At 40.9% G+C, this 27,040-nt stretch overlaps 1 protein-coding gene across 9 annotated transcripts in view; it reads left to right on the top strand.

Moving 5' to 3' along the window:
- UBOX5 (U-box domain containing 5) overlaps positions 1-26,490 on the top strand; it is a 45,336-nt gene extending 18,846 nt beyond the window's left edge. For 3 of the 9 annotated variants that reach the window (XM_056802261.1, XM_056802263.1, XM_056802262.1), the window contains exons 2-5: positions 12,891-12,985; positions 14,057-15,263; positions 21,557-21,724; positions 25,565-26,490. In XM_056802261.1, the coding sequence (XP_056658239.1) occupies positions 12,932-12,985; positions 14,057-15,263; positions 21,557-21,724; positions 25,565-25,773 (1,638 nt within the window). In that variant the 5' untranslated portion in view covers positions 12,891-12,931 and the 3' untranslated portion in view covers positions 25,774-26,490. The remainder of the gene's footprint in view (positions 1-12,890; positions 12,986-14,056; positions 15,264-21,556; positions 21,725-25,564) is intronic. The other 6 variants (XM_007496954.3, XM_056802264.1, XM_056802267.1 and 3 more) reach the window with 5 other exon arrangements.
- Positions 26,491-27,040: the final 550 nt, after the last annotated feature.

The raw sequence follows: 27,040 nt of genomic DNA on the forward strand, positions 1-27,040 counted from the left end.
AAAGCAAAAGAAAATTAACATCTCCAAAGCATTAGCTATTACTCTCGTTAAGTTTAGGTGATTTGCAAACAACCCCTTGGTGGCTCTCTTGTGCTTGAACAATATATTCCCTGAAAATAAATGAATCACTTGTTAAGGCCTATTTCTAATTCCCAGGGAAGAATTTGAGGTATCTGATTTGTAAGCACACTCAGGTAAAGAAAGAGTGGTGAGAGTTAGTGGGAGGCTTCTGGAATAGTGGACACCTACCTATTTCTTCCTACTGTTGATTCTTGTGATAGAGACATGAAGAGAGTTTTTGATAATAGTTTCCAGTCAGTTTACATATTTTATTACATTCTCCAATACTGTATAAACTAAAATCCTCTGTCTACCCCTGCTACTAAAATAGCATGACTGCTTGTATTAGCCAGAAGAAGGAGCTAGAGAATAGAAGAGAAGCCTGGGGTGGGGCTGGGAGTAGATTCTAGAAACACCTTTCTTGCCTGGGGGTTTCTCCACCTTCTGGCTTCAGCCTTGTCCTCATCATCCAGTCTCAGACTTAGCCACCCTTCTCAAAGTAGCACTGGAACCTCTACAATTCATAAAGATGAGAAGAGGCCAGTAATTATTAAACCCGGGGAAACTTAGAACTTTAGGTATAGGAAACGTCTTAATTTACCTTATTTCACATTAATGCAGAGGGAATTTGATTTTCGGAAAGTCACCTATATAGTTGCTTCTATTAATGTTGTTATTAACAAGCTCTTTACTCATTCTCTACCCCTGCCTCCAAAATGACCTGTTTCTATTGAGGGCTTCCCAGTCACTCAGGCTTGTGAATTTTGACCAAGACTTTTCCATTTCACATCTCATATCAATTCAGTCTTTCGTGACTTCCATAACATCTTTTCATCACTTTTTTCTTTTCCCTCCGTTTTTAAATAGCCAGCTAATTGTACTGCCAGTCTCTCCAGCAGCCAGAATAATTTTCTTAAAATGCAGATCAGACCTTATTCTCAGTACTGTGATATAAAATCTCCTTTATTTTACAGATGAGGAAGTTAAGCTAAAAAGAACTTAAAGTGACTTAACAGGGTCTCCCAGGTTTAGTGTTGAGATTAAGTTTTCTTGACTCTTAACATCATCATTTTATCCATTGTGTAAGGCTGTATCTGGAGAATTTATATTCAGTTTTTAAGAAAGGTATAGACAAAACAAAGCTCTACAAGAATGTCAGAGAATTAGAGAGTGTGCCATAAAGAATTGGTTAAAGGAATTAAGGAAGTTTACCCTACAGGAAAGATTTAATAGTCAAATAATATTGTGCTTTAAATATATGAAGGGCTATTAGGTAAGAGGGGGATTAATGAGACTTTACTAGGTTTGTCTTCTGGGACAGGAAAAATGGGTAAAGTTATGGAAAAGCAGATTTAGATTTGATGTAAAAAACGTCTGGATAATTAAAAGCTCTTCAGAAATGGAATGTATTGTTTTAAGAGTTGGTAGACCACCTGTAGATCACTTCTCATAGATTTTGATATGGTGCCTGGATGACCACTTGTCAAGTTTGTTAGAGAGTAGATGTGAAAATAGATGTTGGATTTGATAGGTTTTAACATTCATTTTCTAACTCATCTTCATGCAGAGATGGTGCAGAAGGGCAATAGAGTTTGAGAAGTCATTTCTAGATACAGACATCTCTCTAACATTCATCCATTCATTGAAGTATTTATCTGCATCTCAAACACTGTTCTCAACTGTGCTCCATACCATAGTACTTTAAAATAAAGACTTCAAATCCTGCCCTAAAACATCATAGTCGAATTCCCCAGATACATCATTATAATAGGGAAAGATCTTCTTAATATACAAATACACATTTCTCCAAACCTTTTTTTTTTTTAAATAAAAATAAGTCAGCTTGTTCTAAGCAGCATGAGATAATGGTAAAAGCACTTAATTCAAGTTTGGAGATCTGGATTAAAATTCTGGTTGTTGATATGATCTGAAAGACCATGGAAAAAAAATCAATCTTTTCCTCTACACAACGATATAACTAGTTTTTGCCCCAGCTAACTTCAGGGTAAATTTACTTCAACATATATTGATTAAGAAGGCTAAAATTAAATTCCTGTATTCAAGAAGCTTGGTTTCTGCTGGAGTGAAATAACAAGTGTACTGGGACAGTACAAGAAAGATAAAAGAGCCCCAATTCAGCTATCAGAGAATGTTTTCAAGAACAAGTAGGTCCTGAATCTTGAAGGAAGACTGATTCTGAGAGAAATGTTGATAGTTCATTTCAGGTGGGAGGAAACAATGAGTGTACAGTGGGAGGGAAATGATGTGTTGAGAGAACTGGGAGTCCACTTTTTCTAGAATGTAGAATTTTCATAAAAGAAGGAAAATAAAGCTAGAAAGGTAAGATAGAAGTCAAATGGTAAAGGGCCTTAAATGCCAAACTAAACAGTCTGAGCATTATCTTATTGGCAATGGAGAGGCATCAATGCAATTTTTTAAAAAGAAAGAAAATCATAGTCTTTGTAACAAATAATTTTTAAAAATGGATTTGCCCAAGATTACACAGGTAGAAAGTATTAGGTAGAAAGTATTTGAGGTCAAATTTGAACCCAGGACCTCCTGTCTCTAGCTCTAGCTCTTAATCCATTGGGCCACCTAACAACTCTTGTTTCATAGTTTCTTGTGGCACAATAATATTCCATTAATTTACCATCCCATAATGCAGCCATTCCCCAGTTGTTTCTAGTTCTTTGCAAGAGCTAAAAGACCTGCTGCTAGTAGTTTGATACTTTTGAATCTTTTTCTTTCTTTGATCATTTTGGGTGATTTCAGTGGATCAGAAGATATGCACAGATTGGTGACTTTGGGGGACATATTTCCAAATTGTTTTTCAAGATAATTGGACCACTTCTCAACTCCATCAACAGTTCTTCTGACCACTTCAAGCCTCTCCAACAAAAGATATTTTTCATTTTTGTCATCTTTGACATTCTAATAGATCTGAGGTAAAATTTCAGAGTTATCATCACTTTCATTTCTCTGTTCATTTCATTACTTCCTTTGACAACTACTTGGCCATATTCTTTGACCATTTATTCATTGGAGTAATGGTTGTCATTCTTATGTTTGAATCAATTCTTTATCTTATTTTGAATGTTTCACTTTTATCAAAGAAACTTGCTCTGAAGGTTTTCACAATTAACTGTTTCAATTTTAATTTTAACTATGTTTATTTTGTTTGTATGAAACCTTTTATGTTTTATGTAATCTAAATTGTCTGTTTTATGTTCTGTGACCCTCCCCGCCCCATCTCTTGTTTGGTACAGAATCTTTCTCTACCTAGAATTGCAAAATATATTTTCTTCCTTCTCTAATTTGTTTATGATATGACCTTTTATATATATGTCATATATCCATTTGAAGCTTATTGAGATAAGTAGTTTGAAACCCTGGTCTAAGCTTAATTCCTGCCAGATTGCTTTCTAGTTTTCCCAGTATAGTTTTTGTTGTATATTGTGAATTTTAAAACTACTCCACCCTACTCAGACTGTTCTTTAGAAGATCTGATTTAGCTATTTCCTGATTAGTAACAATGGAGATACTTGGTCTAACAGAATCAAGTCTTGGGAACTCTACATTTCTCCACCCTACTTAGTTTAACAAGGTCAGAAATGTCTGTACCATACTCAATGATTAAATATCTGAGAAGATGGCCTTCAACAGACATGTGCAGAAACAGCTGACAGACCCCTGGGCTGCCCTAAGTCAAGCTAAGCTAACGTCGGTACAGATGAGATGCAGGAAAGTGACGTAAAACCATCTATATAGGGCATGTCACTTCCTTCTTTGGCTCTTTTCCCGGAGAGGTGTCTCTGGCTGGCAGTGTGCTAAGCGTTCCGACATCTTGGCATGGTGGCAGCTATTTGTCTGGATTTTGGTGGTGAGTTTGCCCTTGAGCTAATTCAGGTTCAGGCATCTTGACTGAGCCCTCTAGGAGTTCAGGCTGATTCCTTCCTCTTTTACTCTCCAAAACCTTACCTTTTAGAGCCTCTAATCTTCCTGCCTGGTTCAAGCCAGGTGGGAGAAATGCTACACCCTTTCCTTCTCCTTTCTTCTTAAATTTCTTTCCACTATATTAATTAAATCACCATAAATTTCCAGACTGACTTGGGTAAATTTTTTTTTTATTATTTGGGATATCCATGATGACCAATAATTAATATAGTTTTGGTCACAATGCAAAAATTATCCTTTACAATATAGAGTCCCTAACCTAATACTTGTATTCTTTGGGTTTATCAAACACCACATGATTATGTTATTTGCTATAGTATGTTGTGTTTCTAATCCATTCCAATTTTTCTATTTTTTTTAGCCAATGCCTAGTATTGTTACATTTTGTCAGAAGCATTTTCTACATCTCTCAATATAATCATGATTTTGATTGTTGTTATTAATTTGGTTTATCATATTTTTAGTTTTCTAATACCTAGTCAGGCTTGTGTTCCTGTTATTAAGACTACTTGTTCATAATGTACAGTCATTTTGGTATGTTGCTATAGCTTTTATTTTTTAAATTCTCATCAGATTCTGTCTTAGAATCAATACTGAGTATCTGTTTCAAGGCCAAAGAGCGGCAAGAGCTAGGCAATTATGGTTAAATGATTTGCCCAGGGTCACATAGCTAGGAATTGTCTGCCCAAGATCCTTCCAACTCTTGGCGTGGTTTTTATCTTCTAAGCCACCTACCTGCCCCTGCTGTAGCTTTTTTGCTAAACATTTTTGTATTGGAGGTCAGCTCGGTGGCTTGATGGATTGAGAGCTAGGGCCAGAGACAAGAGGTCCTGGGTTCAAATGTGGTCTCAGACGCTTCCTGGCTGTATCTGCTAAGATGTCTACTGCAGATACTCTGCTGCCTTAGAACCAATACATAGTATTGATTCTAAGATAGAAGGTAAAGATTTAAAAATAATTTTATTTTGGTATTGATATTAATTAAGGCAAGGATCTTAACCTGCAATCAAAGCATTTAGATGGGGAAAAATATGTATCTTTATCTTCACACTCCTAACTGAAAATCGGCATTTCCTTTAATTATGAATATAGGCCACAGTTATTTTAATAAGGAGTTTATAGGTTTTACCAAACTGCCAAAAGAGTCCATGGCACAAAAAAGTTAAGAACCTCTAAATTATGGATATTGACCTATAGGTTTCTTTCTTGGTATTGCCTCTCCTGATTTCAGTACCCAGGAAATATTTGTATCTAGAAGGAATTTGGTGGGATTATTTTTCCTCATTTTTGTGAATAGTTTATATAATGTTGGACTTAGTTATTCTTTGAGTATTCGATAAAATTCACATGTAAATCCATTTGATTCCCAGGTGGATGTTTTTTTCTCCATTGCAAGTTCAATTTTGGTTTATTCATTTGCTTTTTCTGTAATTTGGTCATTTAAGTTCTCCCTTGTTCTGCTAATCTAAATTTTTATATTTTGATAGTGATCCATTTGATTAAATTGAAATTTGTGAAGCAAATAATTGAGTAAAAGAGTGTTTGACAATTTTCCTTTCTTTTTATTTATTTGTGATTTCTCCACTTTTAGTTTGATACTAATAATTTGGTTTTTCTTTTTCCTTTTTTAAAAATTCTTATTCTTTGCCTTAAGGTCCATAGTAATTATGTTCCAGAAGAGTGGCCAGGGCTAGGCAATTGGGATTAAGTGACTTGCTCAGGATCAAATAGCTAGAAGTGTCTGATGCTAATTTGAATTCCTTTTTTCCTAATGTCAGATTCCCTAATGACTTATTTTCATTGATTTTTATTCATGCATTTTGTTTTTATATGGCCTAGATTAGCCTCTTAGGCTTGGTTTAATTTGCATTTATCCTATTATTAGTGTTTCAATCCTAATTATTCTTTCTCTGCATGCTTTGAAATATCTTCTCAGAATTTGGTCTATGTCAGATTCTGACTACTTTAATAGCTAATTTTCCTTGTTACTCTTTTCACCTTTTAAAGGAAAAATTAGGAAATAGGCTAATCAGGAATTGTTCAGTTTCTCTGCTTTTGGCAGAGAATGATCCCCAATAGACATCTAGATAATTGAAGTTTCCCCTCCATACAATACCATTCTTTATTCTTTTAATTTTGGATGGAGCATATTTTCCCAGGGTCATATTCCAGTCACCTGTTCCATTCCACCAAGTCTCAGTAATGATAATGAGAATCCTTTTGTTTCTGATTAGTTTGCATTTAGATTTGATGTAGCTAATCACTAATTAAGTTATTCATCCCTTATCACTCCAGGAAACCATTAAGTAAAAGATTAGTCTTTGGTTTGAAGGACAAAAGCCAAAAGTTTGAGGCAAAGAGGTCCTTTTTCATCTAAGGACTTTCCTTGGAATAGACTTAACACTGATTTCAGTCCTAAGAACCAAGACAGCCAGTCCCCCTAAGGATCCTTCTTTTTTGTGGTGGGGTCACTGGGTAATTAAAATTGACCAGTTCTTGCTTATACTTGCTGCCATGAAAATGCTCACAAAAGGCCAGTTTTCTCCTAAGATAGACAAGTAATACCATTTGGAAGGGCCCAGAAGAGTTGTGCCCTTTCAGGGCTGAAGTGCTGACTTACCTAATTGGTGTGCTAATGCTTCCATCTCAGCCTTCCTCTCCCCCCCTCCCCCCTTGGAGGTTAAATGCTTTTCTCTTATTTGAAAGGGTATCTTTTTTCTTTCTTCTACTTAACATGCTTGAGCCAAGTTTGCTGTCTACATTCCATTTCTTTGAATTGTCAGACTTGAAGCCAGATTTTAGAACTTAGGACTCATCTGCCTGCCTTTGCAGAGAGGAAAAGATGTGTCAAAAGAAGTGTGCTTGTATGTTGTTTGTTTGTTTTTTTTTAGCCTTTACCTTATGTCTTGGAATCAATTCTGTGTATTGGTTCCAAGGCAGAAGAGCTGTCAGGGCTAGGCAATGGGGGTCAAGTGACTTGCCAGGGTCACACAGCTAGGAAGTGTCTAAGTCTAGATTTGAACCCAGGACCTCCTGTCTCTGGGCCTGGCTCTTAATCCACTGAGCTACCCAGCTGCCCCCCTGTTTGTATACTTTTAATGCCCTGTTTGGTTTTTGATTCTACAGAGATTTGAGGAGTTCAGGGAGCTGAGAAATAAAGGGTAAAGATTTATGATTTGCTTCCTTTCAGCAATTGTAGATCAGAACTACCCAGATATCTTCCAGGCTTCAGAAGTTTATACATCTTGGTTCCAGAGGAGCGACATGTGTACCATTCCCCCTCCCACCCTGAACACATACTCTCCAGCACACTTCCCCCATATCTCCAACAATTCCTTGTATTTATTTTGCATACTTCCACATGTATGTCTCCCTACCATAGAATATTAACTTTATGACAACAGACGTTTTTACATTTTTGTCTTTCCTTTTTTTTATAGTTTCATATTTTTTAAAATAATATTTTATTTGATCATTTCCAAGCATTATTCATTAAAGACAAAGATCATTTTCTTTTCCTCCCCCCCACCCCCCATCGCCGACGCGTGATTCCACTGGGCATTACATGTGTTCTTGATTCGAACCCATTTCTATGTTGTCAATATTTGCATTAGAGTTTCGTTTAGAGTCTCTCCTCTGTCATGTCCCCTCAACCGCTGTAGTCAGGCAGTTGCTTTTCCTCGGTGTTTCCACTCCCATAGTTTATCCTCTGCTTATGAATAGTGTTTTTTTCTCCGAGATCCCTGCAGATTGTTCCGGGCCATTACACCACCACCAATGGAGAAGTCCATTACATTCGATTATACCACAGTGTATTAGTCTCTGTGTACAATGTTCTCCTGGTTCTGCTCCTCTCGCTCTGCATCACTTCCTGGAAGTTGTTCCAGTCTCCATGGAACTTCTCCACTTTATTATTCCTTTGAGCACAATAGTATTCCATCACCAACATATACCACAATTTGCTCAGCCATTCCCCAATTGATGGGCATCCCCTCATTTTCCAGTTTTTGGCCACCACAAAGAGCGCAGCTATGAATATTCTTATACAAGTTTTTTTGTCCATTATCTCTTTGGGGTACAGACCCAGCAGTGCTATGGCTGGATCAAAGGGTGGACATTCTTTTATCGCCCTTTGGGCATAGTTCCAAATTGCCCTCCAGAATGGTTGGATCAGTTCACAACTCCACCAGCAATGAATTAATGTCCCTACTTTTCCATATCTCCTCCAGCATTCATTACTTTCCTTTGCTATCATGCTAGCCAGTCTGCTTGGTGTGAGGTGATACCTCAGAGTTGTTTTGATTTGCATCTCTCTGATTATAAGAGATTTAGAACACTTCTTCATGTGCTTATTAATAGTTTTGATTCTTTATCTGAGAACTGCCTATCCATGTCCCTTGCCCATTTATCAATTGGAGAATGGCTTGATTTTTTGTACAATTGATTTAGCTCTTTATAAATTTGAGTAATTAAACCTTTGTCAGAGGTTTCTATGAAGATTTTTTCCCAATTTGTTGTTTCCCTTCTGATTTTAGTTACATTGGTTTTGTTTGTACAAAAGCTTTTTAATTTGATGTAGTCAAAATTATTTATTTTACATTTTGTGATTCTTTCTATGTCTTGCTTGGTTTTAAAGCCTTTCCCCTCCCAAAGGTCTGACATGTATACTATTCTGTGTTTACCCAATTTACTTATGGTTTCCTTCTTTATGTTTAAGTCACTCACCCATTTTGAATTTATCTTGGTGTAGGGTGTGAGGTGTTGATCTATTCCTAATCTCTCTCATACTGTCTTCCAATTTTCCCAGCAGTTTTTATCGGATAGTGGATTTCATTTTTGCCTTTCCTTTTCCATTTCTGGGGCCTAACAATGCGTGGAATAGGGTAGTTGGCACAAATATGCATTCAGTTAATTAAGATAGTGTATGAGCTGGCCCTTGGGGGATAAATCAGTCTGAGATAGGGGATGAGAGGCAGTAGGTAGAACATTCCAGATTTGACATGAGCAAAGTTTCAGAGGTGAGACTAAGTATGATGTGTTCAAGGGATTCCTGAATGCAATGGTGTGTATTTCAGTGAAGGGGAAAAAAAGATGGAGAGGGAAGTTGGATCCATCGGGAAGAATTTTTTGTTTCAGTAGAGCAAATGCCCAGTATAGAGGGTCCAGAAGTGGTCTGGTTCAGGTCCACAGGCAGGTGTGTCAAAGTTGGCCAAAATAGGAACCAGTGTTGCTTTAGGCTGTGCAGCATGAAGAGGAGGCAGCTTAGAAGGATGGGCTACACTGTGGGGAAGCTGTCCTTTCTACTTCCTCACCAGTATCTGGATTTCCAGCCTAGCCCTCCTTGTCATCATCCAAGGAAGCAACCTTTGGGGACCTGACCCAACAGCAGCTAACTCTACCTCCTTATCAGCTGCTGAAGACTCGGGTGGGGGGGGGGGGGGTTGGGGAGAGTGGGTGCCACTAGTCTTAGGCGCTGTCAAATGGTTCAACAGATGTGGTTTTATCACTAGAAATGACACAAAAGAAGAGGCATTGCTATTTGCCATACCACTGCCCTAAAGTGTGCCTGCTCTGCTGCTGAGTCTTTTTATCTGTTATCCCCCTATTATTATGTGATTTTCTGGCTTTGTTTTCTGAATATATTTATAAAAGGCAGAAGTCTCTCCATCTGCTTCCTGCACAGAACTCACACCAATGCTACCTTACCTTAGGCCTTCATCTTTCTCTGGCCTAAACTATTGTAATGCCTCCTCATTGGCCCCCTTCCAAGTCTCCACAATTCACACTTCACACAGCCACACAAATCATCTTCCTAAAGCACAAGTCTGACCATTCACTGTCCTGTTATGCTAGAGAATCTTCATCGATTCCCTGTTACCCCTTCTCTGCCCTTCATAGTCTGGCTTTAGACTTACTCCACATCCCTTCCTTCCAGATCCTCCCTCGGTGCTCTAGCCAAGCTAATTGACTTGCTGTTTCTCAGATTTGGCATCTATATCCCACCTCTTCCCCTTTGCATGTGCTGCCTCACATGTATGGAATGGGCTCCCTCCTCTTAGAATCCATAGCTTTGGACTCCACTCAGGGGCCACCTCTTAAAGATGCTGTTTCCCTAGTTGTTAATGCTCTCTTCTTTCTCAAGATGTCTTGTATACTCCATTTACACTGTATGTGTAGATGTTTAATTCTCCCAACAATATAAGTTCTTTGAATACCAGACTATTTTTCATTTTACTTTTGTATTCCCAGGATCTAGCATAGCATTTTGCAAAGTTAGGGCTTTAAAAATGTTTATTAAATTGGAATGAATTGAATGGATCGGCCTATTGTGCTTTTTGACCAGGCTTCAGCTGAGTCAGTATAAAAGAAGCATTTTCCTATCAATTGCTGACTTGGTGGATTCTTTTCTTCCTCCTTCTGTGCTACAGGTAAACCTGATGATTCCCTATGCAAATACCATTTCTGCCAAAAATATTTACTAAGTTTCAGTACTAGTTCTTTTTTTTAAATCTTCACTTTCTATCTTAGGGTCAATACTGTGTATTGGTTTCAAGGCAGAACTGTAAGGGCTAGGAATGGGGGTTAAGTGACTTGCCCAGGGTCACATAGCTAGGAAGTATCTGAGGCTAGATTTGAACCCAAGATCTCTTGTCTCTTGGCCTGACTTTCAATCCACTGAGCCACTTAGCTGAGAGACAGTACTGAGAGAAAGTACTATTTCTTGGAACTCATTTGTGAACTCATTTGTGAGAAAAATAAGTGGACAAGAGAAAAGAAAAAAAAAGGTCTTTAGGGAGAGAGGGAGAAGCCATCCTTCTGGCTTGTCTTTTATCTAGAACTGGAATATACCAACTCCTAGGGAATTCCTGGTACTCTGTTCAGAAGAGATAGAAGTGTGAAAAGAGAGTTCCTCTCTCTTCCCTTCTATTCACACTCCACTTTCACTTCTTTGTAGTATAGACCACTGGTCTGACTTGGAAGTTTCTTTGAAGGTTGTTTACAGACTGATCAGTGAAGGAATTAGGTAGCCCTTAGAGCAGTGATAGTGAATCTTTTAGAAACAGTGTCATGCTGGCCCCCTACCCCACCACCTGCTGGGCTTCAAGTGTTGGGCATGCCCTGTCCCCTTCCCCTCCACCCCCACTTATCCCACACAGGGGTGGGAAGAAGTACTCCCATTGGGCTGCTGGGCATAGGATGTGATGAAAAAATGTCAGACACAATGGAGAGGGGAGGGGAGCATCTCTGCCCGAACTCTTCTGCCTTTCTAGTAATGAACTCTGGGGGTGGGGGTAGGGTAGCCATGGGCCATAGGTTCACCATCACTGCCTTAGAGATTTTTTTCCATGCCTTTAAAAAAAATATATCCATTTCTGAATATACCTCTCCCTTCCCAGTAAGCCTAACTTGAAAGGGAAAAATGAAAGGTTAGCGAAACCACCCTATTTGTTGATTTTATCTTCAATATTCCATACCCATAGTCCTCAAATTCTATAATAAAGAAAGAATTGTGTACTTCTCCTTTCTCCTCTGGGGCCGTGCTTGCTCATTATTCTTTTTATCAACATTAGTGTAGTTCTGATTTTTCTTACTTCACTATGTATCAATCATAAAATCTTTTCATGTTTCTCTGAATAATTTAAACTTTTTTTTAGGATGTAGGGTTATTCCAGTACTTTCATGTACCATGATTTCTTTATCCATTTCCCAACCACAAAGATTTTTAAAGTGGGAATATTTGAAATTTCCTACCTTGCCTATACAATATCAGTCTTAATGTATTGTGTTGGGTTTTTTTTCCATTTGAATAAGTTTATTTAGTCAATTTAGAACATTATTCCTTGGTTATAATAATCACATTATTTCCCTCCCTCCCCTCCACCCACTCTTCCTGCAGCCAATGCGCAATTTCATTGGGTATTACTTGTGTCCTTGATCAGAACCTATTTCCATGCTGTTGCTTACACTAGGATATTCATTTAGAGTCTACATCCCCAACCATATCCCTTCCACCCATGTATTCAAGCAGTTGTTTTTCTTCAGTGTTTTTACTCCCGCAGTGTTTCCTCTGGATGTGGATAGTGGTTTTTCTCGTAGGTTCCTCCTAGTTGTTAAGGGTCATTGCATTGCCACTAATAGAGAAGTTCATTACATTCGATTGTACCACAGTGTATCAGACTCTGTGTACATTGTTTTCCTGGTTCTGTTCCTTTCACTATGCATCAATTCCTGGAGGTCATTCCAGTTCACATGAAATTCCTCCACTTTATTATTCCTTTGAGCACAATAGTATTCCATCAGCAACATATACCACAATTTGTTCAGCCATTCCCCAATTGAAGGGCATCCCCTCATTTTCCATTAATGTATTATTTTTAAAACCCTTACCTGCTATCTTAGAATCAATACTAAGTATCAGTTCTAAGGCAGAAGAGCTGTAAGGGCTAAGCAATTGGGGGTTAAGTGACTTGCCCAGGGTCATACAGCTAGGAAATATTTGAAACCAGATTTAAACCCAGGTCCTCCCAACTCTAGGCCTGGTGCTCTGTCCACTGTACTACTTAGTTGCCCCATCAGTCTATTTAAAATGTTGTTAAAAAGTGGAAGGGGAGTCAGGAAAAGAATTAAAGAAAATTACAAAGTTCATTGGGAAAGAAAAAAAACTGCACTGTTCTGTTACTTGCCTAGCTTAGGAAAATTCCATTATGGTAATTTATAAGAAGCTGAGGCTTTAAGTGTCATTTGGAATCTAGAGAAGGAGAATGTTTTGGTTGTGTTGATCTGTTCTTGGAGATTTCATATGAACTGTTAAACTCAGAAAGTTAATCAACAAGTTACACCACCTCAGTAATCCCAGGTTTTGTTTTTCCTTCAAGGCTACTTCTTATGCTTGGATGCTGCCCTTTCATCTGCAAAGATGGTAATAAACCTTTGCCTCCCACAGTTCAGACCAAGAATTCACTGCAACAAGGTAAAAAAAATAGTTAAATTGATTGTTCTTTCCAACTTATGGATGTGAGCTGATCCACTGTTCAAGTTTAAATATATTGTAAATTTTTCTAGTTTATAATTCCTGATTTTCACTCCTTCATGTGCTCCAAAACCAATTAAATGATCTTTGTTTAAAAGCACAATCCTCTAATTGTGTTGAATTGGTCAAGAGACCCAGGTCAAAATAAACTGATTTGTAAGATGGATGGGACTGATTTTATAGTGGAGTCCTATTCAGATTCCTCCATATTCTCTCTTCTTAAATGGTAAATTACAATGTGACTCAAAGGCATAACTAAGGTAGAAATTCTGTTTTACTGCCTCGTTGAGTCTGCTAATCATGCTTAGTTCTGACTTTGGCTTAACCAACAAGAAGTGCCTGTCAAACAAAAATTCCATTTCCTTTTCAGCTTCACACTCCATTCCAATAAAGCTCAAATGAGATATTTGTAAAGTACTTGGTAGATCACACAGTCCCACCTATGATTAAGAATTAAGCTCTGTCTGGGCTCCTGAATGTGGCTTGTGTTGTGAATCCCAGTCAGGGATTTAGAAGAGGAACACTGAGGATGGCAAATGGACACTTAGTAGACACACCTCTCTCATTCCATGTGTCTAGGATGCCTCTCTAAGGGAAGTGTCATAGTTGGTAAGACCTAAGTAAATACAAATGTGGGAAAGTTAAAGGAAGGACAGTTTTCCCAAAGCTATGCACCTTGAAGTTTTCCAAGGGATAACTCCTATGGGTAGCCTTCAGTGACACTCAGTTATAATTTGGAATTTATACCCATTGAGCTATGAGTTTGTCACAGGCTCAGAGATGTTATTAAATGCAGACAGATGCTATCGCTTATTTATGGCAGTTCTGCCTTTACAGACTTACCTGCCTGAGTAAGGGGGAACCCAAGCTTTGTGACTTGTGAATTCTAAGCAATAACCATATAGGTTTTCTTAAAACAGTTTTTCTTTAAAATGGTAATTTCTTAAAATCTAGCCTGCCTGCCTTGGGTCAGCTCAAACCAGCATGTTTCCTGTTTGTTGTTAAATCCAGATCTCAGCAGATGGCTATGAAGTAGAAAATCTCATCTCTGAAGACCTCGTGAAGAGAAGCCGTGGCTTCCGCACCGAGTATTTCATTAAACCACCAGTCCATGTGACTGTGTCCTTTCCCTTTAATGTGGAAATCGGCAAGATTAATGTGGACCTCACAGCAGGGGGAGTCCAAAATATCACTGGCCTGGAAATGTACACGTCTGCCTCATCAGGTAAAGCCTCTTGGACCAGCATGGAGTCTCAGCCCTCACTCTTGGAGCAGGCCACCACTGACAAAGAGGCTTTCACCTTGGTAGGGAGAGTCTTGTTAAAAAACCAGAGTCGAGTGACGTTCAGCCACAGGGGCTTCAAGGCCAGGCCACCTTTCCATCAATTGGAAGCTACCCTCTCCTCTCCTGGAACTGTAACTCAGGAGCTCTGGAGTAAAGGCCCCTCTTCTCTTAGTCATGTATCCCACTTAAAGATCTGTATCACCCATGTCGCTGGCAGTGGGGTCACTTGCATTAAGAAGGTGGAAGTGTGGGGCCAACCAGCCAAAACCTGCCCCCAAGAGGTCATAGAGAGCATCATGCTGATAGCCTCTCAGAGCCTTCCTCGAGGCTTTAATCCTACCGTCTCTGTCCCTACCCCGGCATTGCCAATGGAGAGTGACTGTGAGCCCTGTGGTCATGCCCAGAGCCAGCAGCCACCAGGGCTTCAGGAACTGGCAGATGTGATCCAGGATGTGCCTGAGGAATTCTTGGATCCAATCACTCTGGAGATCATGCCCTTCCCCATGCTGCTCCCCTCTGGCAAGGTCATTGACCAGAGCACCTTGGAGAAATGTAACCGGAGTGAAGCGGCTTGGGGCCGAGTCCCCAGTGACCCCTTTACAGGGGTGGCCTTCAGCCAGCACTCCCAGCCACTGCCCCATGCTTCTCTGAAGGCCAGGATAGACTATTTCCTGTTACAGCACACTGCTCCTGGCTGCAACCTTCTTGGAAGAGCCCAGATTTCTGGGGTGGCAGTTCCCTCTTCCATTGCCGTGACTTCTCGCAAGAGAAAGGGGGATTTCATGGAGCAGTCGCCAAATGACAGCCCTCCTGTTGAGCCTTCCTGTTTTTCTACCACAGACTCACCAGTCACATCTTCTACCTCGGAGCACAACACTAAGAAAATGAAACTCGACATGGAGCCAGGCCTGACACATATGGATTGCTCATCAGGTAGTTTCCCTGATCTTTAAATAGGGGTGGCTTCTGCCACAAGGCTTGGTTGCTATGGAGCAACTAATCTTGCATCCATTTATTCAGCATTGTATGTTGCTGGGTTAATTTTCTGAACCCCCATCTGGGCCACTGTCGGCACCTGTGTTTTGGCTCTACTCAGTGATATTTAGAGAGATCTTCTCCCTATTATTTTTCCATTTACACTTTGTCTTGTGCTTTACAGGTCTAGTTAGGAGTTAATAAATTCCTCTCTGATTTGGATACTGGACACCAAAGTTTAGTCATTTTTCTAGAACTTTTGGGACCTGGAGAAAAATTATTTTTAATTCAAGAAGTATTTATTAAGTATTTCTTATTTATAAAACAATGAAAGGAAATACAGTAAATACAGAAAAATAAAATCTGTCTTCAACCATCAAGGAGCCTAGTCTACTCAAGTGAAAAGTAAGATATATAGATATATCAAAAGTAGATTGTGCCATTAAAGAAAGAATATTTTTCATCTGAGAAAGTAGTTCCATGGATAAAGTGGCACCTCTGTGGGGCCTTGACAGGAGATACTTTATTTCTTTTCCTTTAACACACACACAAACACAAAATCATTTGTTAATATTTTTAAAAATCCTTTTAATTTTTTAATCTATCCTCCCAACCTTGTCTACCCACTGAGCAATCTTTTGTAGTAGAGAATAAAAAAGAAAGCCAAAAAGTAGTTCAACAAAGCCGCTCAGTATATCAGCCATGACTGACATGTAAGTTTTAGGAGAATAAGATTTCAGCTGGTAGTGATGTGGGAAGGGGACATTCAGGTCATCTAGTCTAACTTTTCTTTCCCAGGTGAAGAAATGGGTCCAAAGAATTTAAGTGATTTGTCTTGTATTGTCATACAAAAGATAAATAACAGACTTTAGATTGCTGTGCAGAGGCTGATTTTCTGCATGATTCAGTGGCTGCCTTCTGACAACTTCTCCGAGGAACTTCAGTTTCCTCAGCTTTATACTTGTACTTCCTACCTTATATGGGTTAAAAAATGTTCTATGAACCCTAAGCCACTAGACAGATGTGAGTTGGTGCCATCCTAGATCATCTGGAAAAGTGAGTGTTTAGAGTGACCAGCCTGTTGAATAAGATTTCCATGGCCTTGCCACATAGACTGTAATTATAGCCTGTTGGGAAAAATGTCCCACAAATCCACAGGATTAGAGTTGCAGCTATGTTCATCATAAAGCCAGGTTGGCCGTTGTGTTGCTGCCTGGCATCATGGAGACAAGCAGAAGGTGGATGAGAAGCTTGACTGGATGAACATAGGCTGCAGTGGAGGAACAACCTCCTTTGGCTGCCTGACATAGAGCTGCAGGAGATGTTGGGGACTAAGATAAGGAGATCAGAGGCAGACATCCTGTCAGGTTTCTGGATGCAGAGACTAGACATCACCTCAGCTCTCCACTGCTGCTTCCTAGACTGGACCATTGCTTTTTGGTGGCTACTTTGGTACTGGACCTGCTCAGGGGCTGGCTCCCTTTGCAGAAAAATGTCAGCAGCCCTCCCTCTTATGGTATTACCGATTCTGGCATTTGCCACCTAGTTTATAATCAAGACACCAAGCATTTATTAAATGTCTGCTTTATATGCAAGGCATTGAGCTAAGAGCTGGCACACAAAGGAAGAACACCAAGGAAAAAAAACAACCCCTGCTCTGGAGGAGCTCACAGTCTAAAGAGGGAGACAACATGTAAACAGCTAGACTGGACAAGTGGTAGATGGTCTCAGAGGCAAGGATCGTGAAAGGCTTCTTGCAGACAGTAAGACTTGGAGGGAGCCAGGAAAGCCAGGAAGTGGAAATAAGGAAGGAAAGAGTTCTAGACATGGGGGCAGCCAGAGAAAAGGCCTGGAGTCAGGAGATGGGGTAGCTTAGGTCTTTTTCTTTATATATTTGATTAATTAATTTAGAATATCTTTCCATGGCTACATGATTTGTATTCTTTCCTTCCCCTCCTCCCTCCCCCCTCCCATAGCCAACGAGCAGTTCAACTGGGTTGCAATAGAGTGATCGCTTAGAGTCTACATCCCCGGGGGAAGCTGGGTAGTTCAGTGAATTGAGAACCAGGCCTAGAGACAGGAGGTCCTAGGTTCAAATCTGGCCTCAGACACTTCTCAGCTGTGTGACCCTAGGCAAATCACTTAACCTTCTTAACCCCTATCGCCTAGCCCTTACCACTCTTCTATCTTGGAACCCATCCATGATGTAAGATAAGGGTTTTAAAAAAAAAGTCTACATCCCAGATCATATTCCCATCAAACTATGTGATCAATCATATGTTTTTCTTCTGCGTTTCCACTTCCACAGTTATTTCTCTGGATGTGGATAGCGTTCTCGTAGGTCCCTCAGAATTTTCCTGGGTCATTGCATTGCTGCTAGTAGAGAGGTCCATTACATTCAATTTTGGGTGGCTTGGGTCTTAAGTAAGAACAGCAAGAAGGCCAGTGTTACTGGATTGTTAGTACAAGGTGTAATGGAGGAGGGAAGACCAAAAAGGTGGAAAAGAGGCAGGTTAGGAAGGGTTTTTAAAGGGGGGAAGGGAATAAGTAATTATTAAACATTTTTATGTGCTAAACACTTTTACAAATACTTTTTCACTTGATCTTCATCACAATCTTGGGCGGTAGGTGCCATTATTATCCCCATCTTACAGTTGAAGAGCCTGAGGCAGACAAGTTAAATGGCTTCCCTAAGGTCATACAGCTAGTGTCTAAGGCCAGATTTGAATTCTAGTTTTTCTAGGTCCGGTGCTCTATGTATGGTATCACTTAATTGCCTCTTAAATTTATTAAGCCAAGCACTCTTCTAATAACTCATTTGATCCAAATAGAAGCTTTCCTGTTTGACACAGGAGATCATAAGGAACCAATGGAATTTATGGGGTGGGGAGTGGCCAGGCCAGAACTGTACTTTAGGAAAATGTTTGACAGCTGAAGAGAGAATAGACTGCAGTGAGAGAGAACCTGAGGCAGATGGTGTCCTGGGCCACGTGGGTGGTGAAAAAACCTGGAGTAGGACATAGGAGACCTGTGAGGAAGGCAGAATGGGCAAGGCTTGGCTTCTGAATAGATGAGACAGGATGAAGAGAAAGGGAAGAGGTGAGGATAGCAACCAGGATGTGACCAGGAGTAGAATGGCATCCTCAGAGATGATTAGGGAAGGGTTTGGGGGAAAGGTAATGAGTGCAGGTTGGGACATGCCAAGCTTCAGATAATCTGCATTTGTAGATGCCTACCTGGGGGTCAGCAGAGAGACTAGGGCTAAATGAATGAGGAGGTCACCAAATGAAATAGCACAGGGGAGAAAAGGGCCTATCATGAAACCTTCAGGGATGCTCACAGTTAGTGGGCCTGATCTGGAAGAGGATCCAGCAAAAGAGACTGAGATGGAGCAGACAGGTGGAAGAACCAGATGAAAACAACATCGTGAGAAAAGCAGAGAAGTAGGGAGAGCCTGCAGAGATGTTAAGAAAGATGAGGATTGAGAGTAGGCAGTTAGGTTTGACTAGACCTTTGGAGACTGCAGTTGCAACTGATGGTTGAGGTTGGAGGCCAGACTATAGACTTAAGGAAGCCCATTTGTTAGGCTGCCTTCTAAAGGAGGTTAGGCACAGAAGGGAGAAAGATCTAGGATGCTAGCTAGTGAGGATGGACAAAGGAGCTTGAATTTGGGGGAGATGTGTGTGCGAGTGCGTGCGTGCTTGTGTGTGTGTGTGTGTGTAGGTGTGTGTGTGTGTGTGTGTGTAGGTGGGAGATGGAGAGAGAGGTGAGTGGAAGAGCAGAGAGAATGAAGGAAGCAATTTCCTGGAGAAGATGGAAAGATCACTTGTGCATGCAGAGGGGTTTACTTTGGCAAGGAGAAGGGCCACCTCTTCTTGGGAGAAAATTGCATCCTTAAAGTAAGCTCTTGGTTATGTAAATGCCTAGCACTAATGAATGGGCTGCTTTAATAGTTAGTAGTGCAGGCTGGCTACCTACAAGAGAAAAAGGATCTCTTCTCATAGCCAATAGTTACCTTTCCCCTCACAATATAAAAGTAGCATTTTGTATTTTCAGAATTTGTAGAATCTGAGGTATAAGGAGCCTTACAAGTGTTTATCCAGTCTTTAGTTTCCCTCAGTAAGATGAAGTTCACTGCCTCCAGGCAGCAATTAAACATCTAGGTCTAATTAGAAGGTGGTTTTTCTTTCTGTTAAGTCTAAATTTGCTTCTTTGTAATACCCATTGTTTCTATTCCTGCCTAGAGACTATAAAATAAATCTTATCCCTTTCCCTGAAACATTCAGTGGCTCCTCTTATCTACAGGATAGTTTAATGTCCTTAGCCTGGCCTTTGATATCCTTCACATCCTTACTCTTTATTTTCTACCTTTCCAGTCTTATTTACTCTCATTCTGTGATCCTGCTGAACTGGACAGCTCAATTCCCTTCACATTATCCTAATCTTTTATTCTATCTCTTAGCATTTGATCTGTGTTCCATGTCTAGAATACCCTTTTCTCTTCCCATCCTTTATGGCCCAGTTCCAATAATATCTTCTCTTTTAGGCTTTCCCTATCCCCTTCTTTTTCTCTCCGCAAATGAAATTTCTTCTTCTTCAAGTCTTCCAGAACGCCATGTACCTCTCTGATATATCCATTTTGTAGCATAGCTTCTGGTGTGCAGTGCTTTAGCTAGACTAAAAGTTCCTGAATACAGGGCTAAATATTGAATTTCTAAAGCACTGACCACAAAGTCTGGTATGCTCTAGATGCTCAGGAAATGTGCATTCAATTGAATATAGAAAATGCTTTTCTGGTTTGAACATGCCCAACCATCCTGGATATATAAGTAGACTCTCTCTCCCTGGCTGAATTTTGCTCTTCTGATATATTTGCCCATGTTCATATGTATGCTCCACCTGGTGTCCCAATGATATGTTTTTCTGAAGTATAGCCATCAGGTCATTCTTGGTTTTCTTGCATTTATTCACAGTCTTCCCCAATCCTATCCACATGTTTAGTGGCTTCCCTTTTTCTTTATGTGATATAATTTATCCCATTTTACTTCTCTTTTCCCATTTCTCTTAGTATTATCCTCTTTTTCACCCCTAGTTTTATTATTTTTTGACATATCATCCTAAACAACTTACTACCACACCCTCTATGTATATTTTTTCTAACTACTATGATAATAATTTTTAAGAGTTACAGGTATTATCATCTAAACCATTCAACCTCATTGAAGCCTTAAATTTTGTTCTCTTTCTTTTTTCTTTTTTTTAAATAATATTTTATTTGATCATTTCCAAGCATTATTCGTTAAAGACAAAGATCATTTTCTTTTCCTCCCCCCCACCCCCCATAGCCGACGCATGATTCCACTGGGTATCACATGTGTTCTTGATTCGAACCCATTGCCATGTTGTTAATATTTGCATTAGAATTTCGTTTAGAGTCTCTCCTCTGTCATGTCCCCTCAACCGCTGTAGTCAGGCAGTTGCTTTTCCTCGGTGTTTCTACTCCCACAGTTTATCCTCTGCTTATGAATAGTGTTTTTTCTCCTAGATCCCTGCACATTGTTCAGGGACATTACACCGCCACTAATGGAGAAGTCCATTACATTCGATTATACCACAGTGTATTAGTCTCTGTGTACAATGTTCTCCTGGTTCTGCTCCTCTCGCTCTGCATCACTTCCTGGAGGTTGTTCCATTTTGTTCTCTTTCTTATTTACCTTTTTATGCTTCTTTTGAATTTTGTATTCGGACATCAAATTTTTGTTTAAGTCTGGTCTTTTATTCAGGAATGCTTGGAAATATATTTTACTAAATGACCATACTTTCCCTGAAAGACTTTAGTCAGTTTTCCTGGGTTAGGTGATTCTTGGTTGTTAACCCAGTTCTCTTGCCCTCTGGAATATCATATATAAGCCTTCTGGTTCTTTAATGTGGAAGCTACCAAATCCTGTGTGATCCTGACTGGGGTGCCATGATATCTGAATTATTTCTTTTTGGCTGACAGTAGTCTTTTCTCCTTGGCCTAGAAGCTCTTGAACTTGACTATAACATTCCTGGGAGTTGTCATTTGGGGATTTAATGCAAGAGGTGATCCATGGATTCTTTCCATCTATTTTACTCTCTTGCTTAAGAATATCAGGGCAGTTTTCTTGGATAATGTCCTGTAGTATGATGTCTAGGATTTTTTTTTTGACGGCTCCCCTTTTCCTGACCATCTATTTCTCCCTAGATACAGCCCTTTTTGTTTCTCTCAGCAGGTGCCATCTCTCACGAGCAGAGATTGTCAGAAAGCTTGGATGTTGCCTTGACTTCGGCCCTCAGCACTTTGCCATCCTTCACAGGCCGCCTGATGAAGGCTCAGCCTCAGCTCCTCAGTGCAGGGAACCCCAGCAGCAGCTTCTGGAGTTCAAGCAGTGGGTCTGGTACTGTAAGCCCTGCCCATTTCCTGCCAGGCCCCTCCTTCTGATACCCCTCATCTCTTAACCCAGGATTTCTCTGCCCAGCCTCTGCTATTGTGCCTGGAAGCTAGAGAGGATGCTTGTCACTGTGCCTCACAGGCAGAGTTTAAGACACTCTAAGGCAGTTAGGATCTTCAAAGAAAGGTCTCTTGACTGACCGAGTCCCCCTTTCTTTAGAGCTAGGGGCTGTACATAGGATTTTGGCAGTGTCTAATAATCTGGCCACCATGGTCTGACAGCAACCTGCTAGGTGCTGGCAAATGTTTCTCGTGTTTGCTAGTTGTCAGGCTGTCTCCCTGAGCCTTTGACCTCTTTGCATGAGTCTTAGACATCTGCTAACAGAAAAGGTCTATGAGGTTTAGGGGGTGAGCTCAGTATCCAAGGAGAGAGACTAGCAGAGGTTGGTCTGGATAACCTCGAGTAGTTTTCCTCTATGGCCACTTTGGTGGGGTCTCAGTCTAGTAGGGCTCCTTGCATGTATACGCCTCTACCTCGCCGTAGTCTGAGCCTTGGATCCTAATCACAGGCTCTTTCCCAGTCCTTAGCTGGTCCAGTGGCCACAGACACATTTCTTAGCCTACATGTTTCACTTTGCTCAAATGAAAAATTAGGTCACAAAACTTGATAAGCCCAGGAAATTCTGACTTTGTAGAAGATAATTAGCTCAGTGCTGACTTAGCTGTCCCTGTGTGGAAGGGAAACCTTCCTTTCTCAAGTAAACCTTTCTCAAATGCTGTGGGGCATTTGAGAAGATTTAGAAATGAAGGTAAATCTTAACTGAGAGAAAAGCAGGGGAACATGATTGTGGGCTTCAAGCATCTACATGACTAACATAGGGAAGACAGAGTGAACTGTCTTTGCTTGGCCTGAAAAATTAGAAGTAGAAGCGGTATGGAAAACTAGAAGGCGGCAACTTGAACTCTGTAAGAAAGAACTTTCCAGGTAGAGTGGCTTGGCTTTTGAATGAGCTCTTGATAGGTAATGAGTTCCTTTTCATTTGAGCTATTCAGGCAGAGCCTTCATGACCTCTTTTTGGGGATGTGGTAGAGGGTCTTCATTTAGTCTTTCAAAGTTCTAAGATAATATGAATATATGATTCCCTGCCTTAAAAGTAGGAACATTACCTGAAGGGAGTTTCCAGAACACCAACTTTTCCATGCAAGGGAAATGCAAGGAATGTTAAAGGCAGGTAGGCTTTGCAGCAAGATTCTGGGAGCCTGCAAGGAGAATGACCTTACTTTCTCAGCTGGAAAAAAAAAAAAGTAGTTCCTCCTAGAAAGAGACCACTTATTAGCTGTAGTCAAATGTCTAAGATAGATGTGTTAATGATTACATCTGTCATTTGTGTGTTACGGGCCTCTGATCACTCACAAAGATTATAGAGGTTGGACATTCCTTTGGCATTTTGTTAACACAACAGGATCATGTTTTTATCCTGCAAAGAAAACTTGATTTTTAAAAAATAGATGTAGATGTTTTACTTATTTACTTTTAAATTAATTTAAAATTTTTTCTTTCCAAATTCTTTACCTTCCCCTACCAGTTGAGAAGACAAGGTGTAGAATATCCGTTATATATATGTAGTTATACAAAACACATTTCCACATTGTAGCCATGATCCAGGGAAAAAATCTAAGAAAAAAGAAAGGGCACAGCTAGATGATTCAATGGATGAAGAGTCAGGCTTAGAGATAGGAGGTCTTGGGTTCAAATGTGGTCTCAGATACTTTTTAGCTGTGTGACCCTGGGCAAGTCACTTAACCCCCATTTGCCTAGCTTTTACAAACATTTTTCTGCCTTGAAATTGATACGTAGTTTCAATTCTAAGATAAATGGTAAATGTTTTTTAAAAAGAAAAGAAAGATAAAGAAAGGAAAATTCGTGCTTCATTCTGCACTCAGAATCTATCAGTTCTTTGTCTGAAGGTGTTTAATATTTTACGTCTATTCTAAAAAAACCTTTGGCCTGAACAGCCCTGATTTAGATATTCAAATTTTAAATTAGTAGAATTTTAGCAAATGAGATTTTACTGTGTTAATATTTGTGTTGAATCAACTTATAAAGCCACCTGCAGCCTCAATGGGTATAGGACACTGTCTTCTGCTAGCTGGGACATCATTGACCAAGAGCTTCTTTTCACTAGATATTTCCCATGGTAAGATATATCTAGTAAGCTTCCTTTGGATCTGCCCTGGTTTGGTCTCAGGAACGTGGAGCACATTCTTACCAGTAGAGGGGCTTGTTCTCCTGTCAAAAGGACTAGTTAGTGGAGAAACTTTTAGTAATTTTAGGGGCTCTGGAAAAGGTAATTTTTTTAGCTTACAGAACCAACTTAGAGCTTCTGAAAATCCTGGAATTGGGGCCACTTTGTAAGGAAAGATCTTGGGACCCTGGTCCTGAAGAGATTTAGTGAAAGGTGTGACTTAAAAGAAAATCGAAGCATATGGTTTTGTGAAGATGGGATTAACTGATTAAATCTAAAATGGGCAGGGGAGAGTTAATCCCATCTTCACAGTTCCTGCTCCAAAAGCCAGGAAGATAGAAGTCATCTAACCAAGTCCATTGATAGCATTAGCATCCTCTATGACTGGCTTAAGGCATAAAAATGTTAGAAGGTCCTGCTGCTCTCAGGATCCCCAGGAAGACATAGAGTAAGAGAAGATTCTGATTTCTTTATTTTTTACTTTTAAACATTATTTTTATTTGGTCAATTTCAAACATTATTCATTGTATACAACAATCATTTTCTTTTCTTCCCTCCCCTCCCGCCACCCCTCTCATAGCTGACACATGATTCCACTGGGTATAAGATTCTGATTTCTTGACTTTGTAGCTAGATAGCACTTCTCTTCTTTTGAGTAGCTTAGAGCCCATTTGAACCCAAATTCCTTCCTCTAGTTTGGGATACCCAATGATATCTCCAGCTATCTCAACACAGAGCCTGAAATTCTCAAAGCAAAATTCATGAGACTGTCTATATTCCCTAAAAACACTCAAGAATCATTGCTGGTCTGATTTGAGGAAGAGGGAACATAAGAGGCAGAAAGGGCTTGGCATAAGCTCACATAGAAAGTCCCTGATGGAGGCAGGGTTAGGCCACTGCCTCCATGGCTTCCTGGAGTCATGGTCCAGCTGCCTGTGCCTGGAGCCCTCCCAGGCCTCTCTGTTTCCCACCACTGGGGCTGTCACTTGGTATTTCATCCCCTTTACTTTGCTACTGCTTTGCTCCTCGGAGTTGATTGATGTTCACTAGACCCATTCATTTATGTGGAGTCCAGCTAGAGGTTGCCAGGGTTTTAAAATTTTCATTTATTTGCACTTTTAGAGTTTTATTTCTGTGTTTTGTTTGTACATTACAGACAAAACCAAATTACTTCCACCATAATTCTAAGAGTTCTTTGTGGGCAGTTACCTGTTGGATTTAGGAACACGTCCTCTAACCTCTTTGGGCCTTCCTTTCCCAGTCTAGAGAACGAGAATTTCTAAGGTCCTTTGCCCCATTGAATGACTCTGTGAACCACTGATCCTTGCTTCCTGGTGTGCACAGTGCTCCAGCGTGTAGAAAGCCTGCACTGGTCTCTAGGCCTGGGACAGATGGACCTGACTTTTGGGGCCCCCTTTTTGTAGACCCCGACAAGTGAGGCTTTTTCCTTGGGTGTGAAACGTGCAAGTTGCCATAAACACTCAGCAATGGTTGCAGAAAAATGTTCCTTTAAACTGCAGCTCTGGGCCCTGCTTCCCAGGTCCCCAGCATGGAGCATGTGTGTTCTAATCCTGGCCTCTGTTTTTCTCCCCATTTCCCAGAACAGACCTGGAGCAGCCTTGGTCCCGGATGCACCTCTTGTAGCAGAACATTTTCTCCTTACTTCAAAACGGAGCCTGTTTATCAGCTTCCCTGTGGCCACCTGATATGCCGCGCCTGCTTAGCTGAGAGGCAGAGGGCACTGTCCATCCTCTGCGGGAGCTGCAAGAAGCCTGTTGCCAGCCAGGATGTGCTGAGGGTCCACCTCTAAGGCTGTGCTCCATGGAGTTAGGGGAGGACCTGAGGAGAGCCGGGGGAAGGAGCACAAGTGGGGTTCCCTCAGGGTGGCCTAGGCGAGAGCACTCTTGGTCAGTCTGCTAGGTGGGGTCAATCTCTGTAGCCAGCCTTCTCTCTCCAAGGGCTTTGCTCCAACTGAGGATAACATTGGTCCATCCCTCTGCACCCCACCTGAAGTGGTAATAGGATAACCAAGCCATATGTTTCCAGGGCAGGAGTTTGTGAACTGCTGGGGCCACCCTCCCACCCCACCCCCACCCATCACTCCCCAGGCCAGGCACCCTGTGAGTCAAACCTTTATCAGCTGGGGTCATGCCTGGGCCTTCCAGACTCCCCCTCTGCCACAGGTATCTGTTCTGGGCAAGTCTTCCTTTGTGTTGACTGAGAAGCCAAGAGCAGGCTGACTCCTCTGCCAGGCCCTTCCTTCCTCTCTCCCTCTCCCACCAGCCCCTTCCTCCAAAGGGACAAAAGCTGGGGTTCCCCGTGGCCTAGTTTGGCAGAAGTAAGTGAGCACGTGGCCTCTGGATGGTGGAGGAACCATCTCTCCCAGGGAACAAAGTGGCATTAAATCAGGGGGAGGGTGGGCTGGGTTGGGAGGGGAACTGGGAATTCTTTGGTGAGAACAAACAGGTTCTTGTCTGTCTGTCTGTCTGAAACTTCAAGCCTTAATAAAGGGATGGTTTGGGCTGCCTGCGGCTGCACTGTCTTATTTTGCTTCTGCCCTCACCTGTTCTACAGCTACAGCTTCCCCTGGGAACATGGAGGACACATCCACCCTGAGTAGTGGGGCCTCCTGCCTCGCAGTGGTCACTGCAACCTAGAGTCTATTTGATAATGTGTAGAAATGGTCCAGGAGGGAAGTGAGGGCGGCAATTTCTGAGTCATTTCACTTAGATAAGACAAGCTTGTGATAGCAAGAAAACATGGGAGGGAGACAGAGCTTGGACCTGCCTTCTGTTTCCTTCGAAAGCTCTCCCAGAAATCAGCTTTTGTCATCTTTTTTTTTAACCCTTACTTTCTGTCCTCCTAACAGGTCTAAGAGAGAAGGGCTAGGGCTAGGCAAACAGGGTTAAGTGACTTACTCGGGGTCATATAGCTAGTAAGTATCTGAGGCTAGATTTGAACCTAGGTCTTCCCCTCTCCAGGCCTGGCGCCCTATCCATTATGCCTTCTAGCTGGCCCTCTCCTTCTAAAAGTACCTAATGGAGGCACAATGCTCTGTGATCTTCCCAAAGATGCTC

The sequence above is a fragment of the Monodelphis domestica genome, chromosome 6 (genome assembly GCF_027887165.1).
Source record: "Monodelphis domestica isolate mMonDom1 chromosome 6, mMonDom1.pri, whole genome shotgun sequence".
Classification (NCBI taxonomy): domain Eukaryota; kingdom Metazoa; phylum Chordata; class Mammalia; order Didelphimorphia; family Didelphidae; genus Monodelphis; species Monodelphis domestica.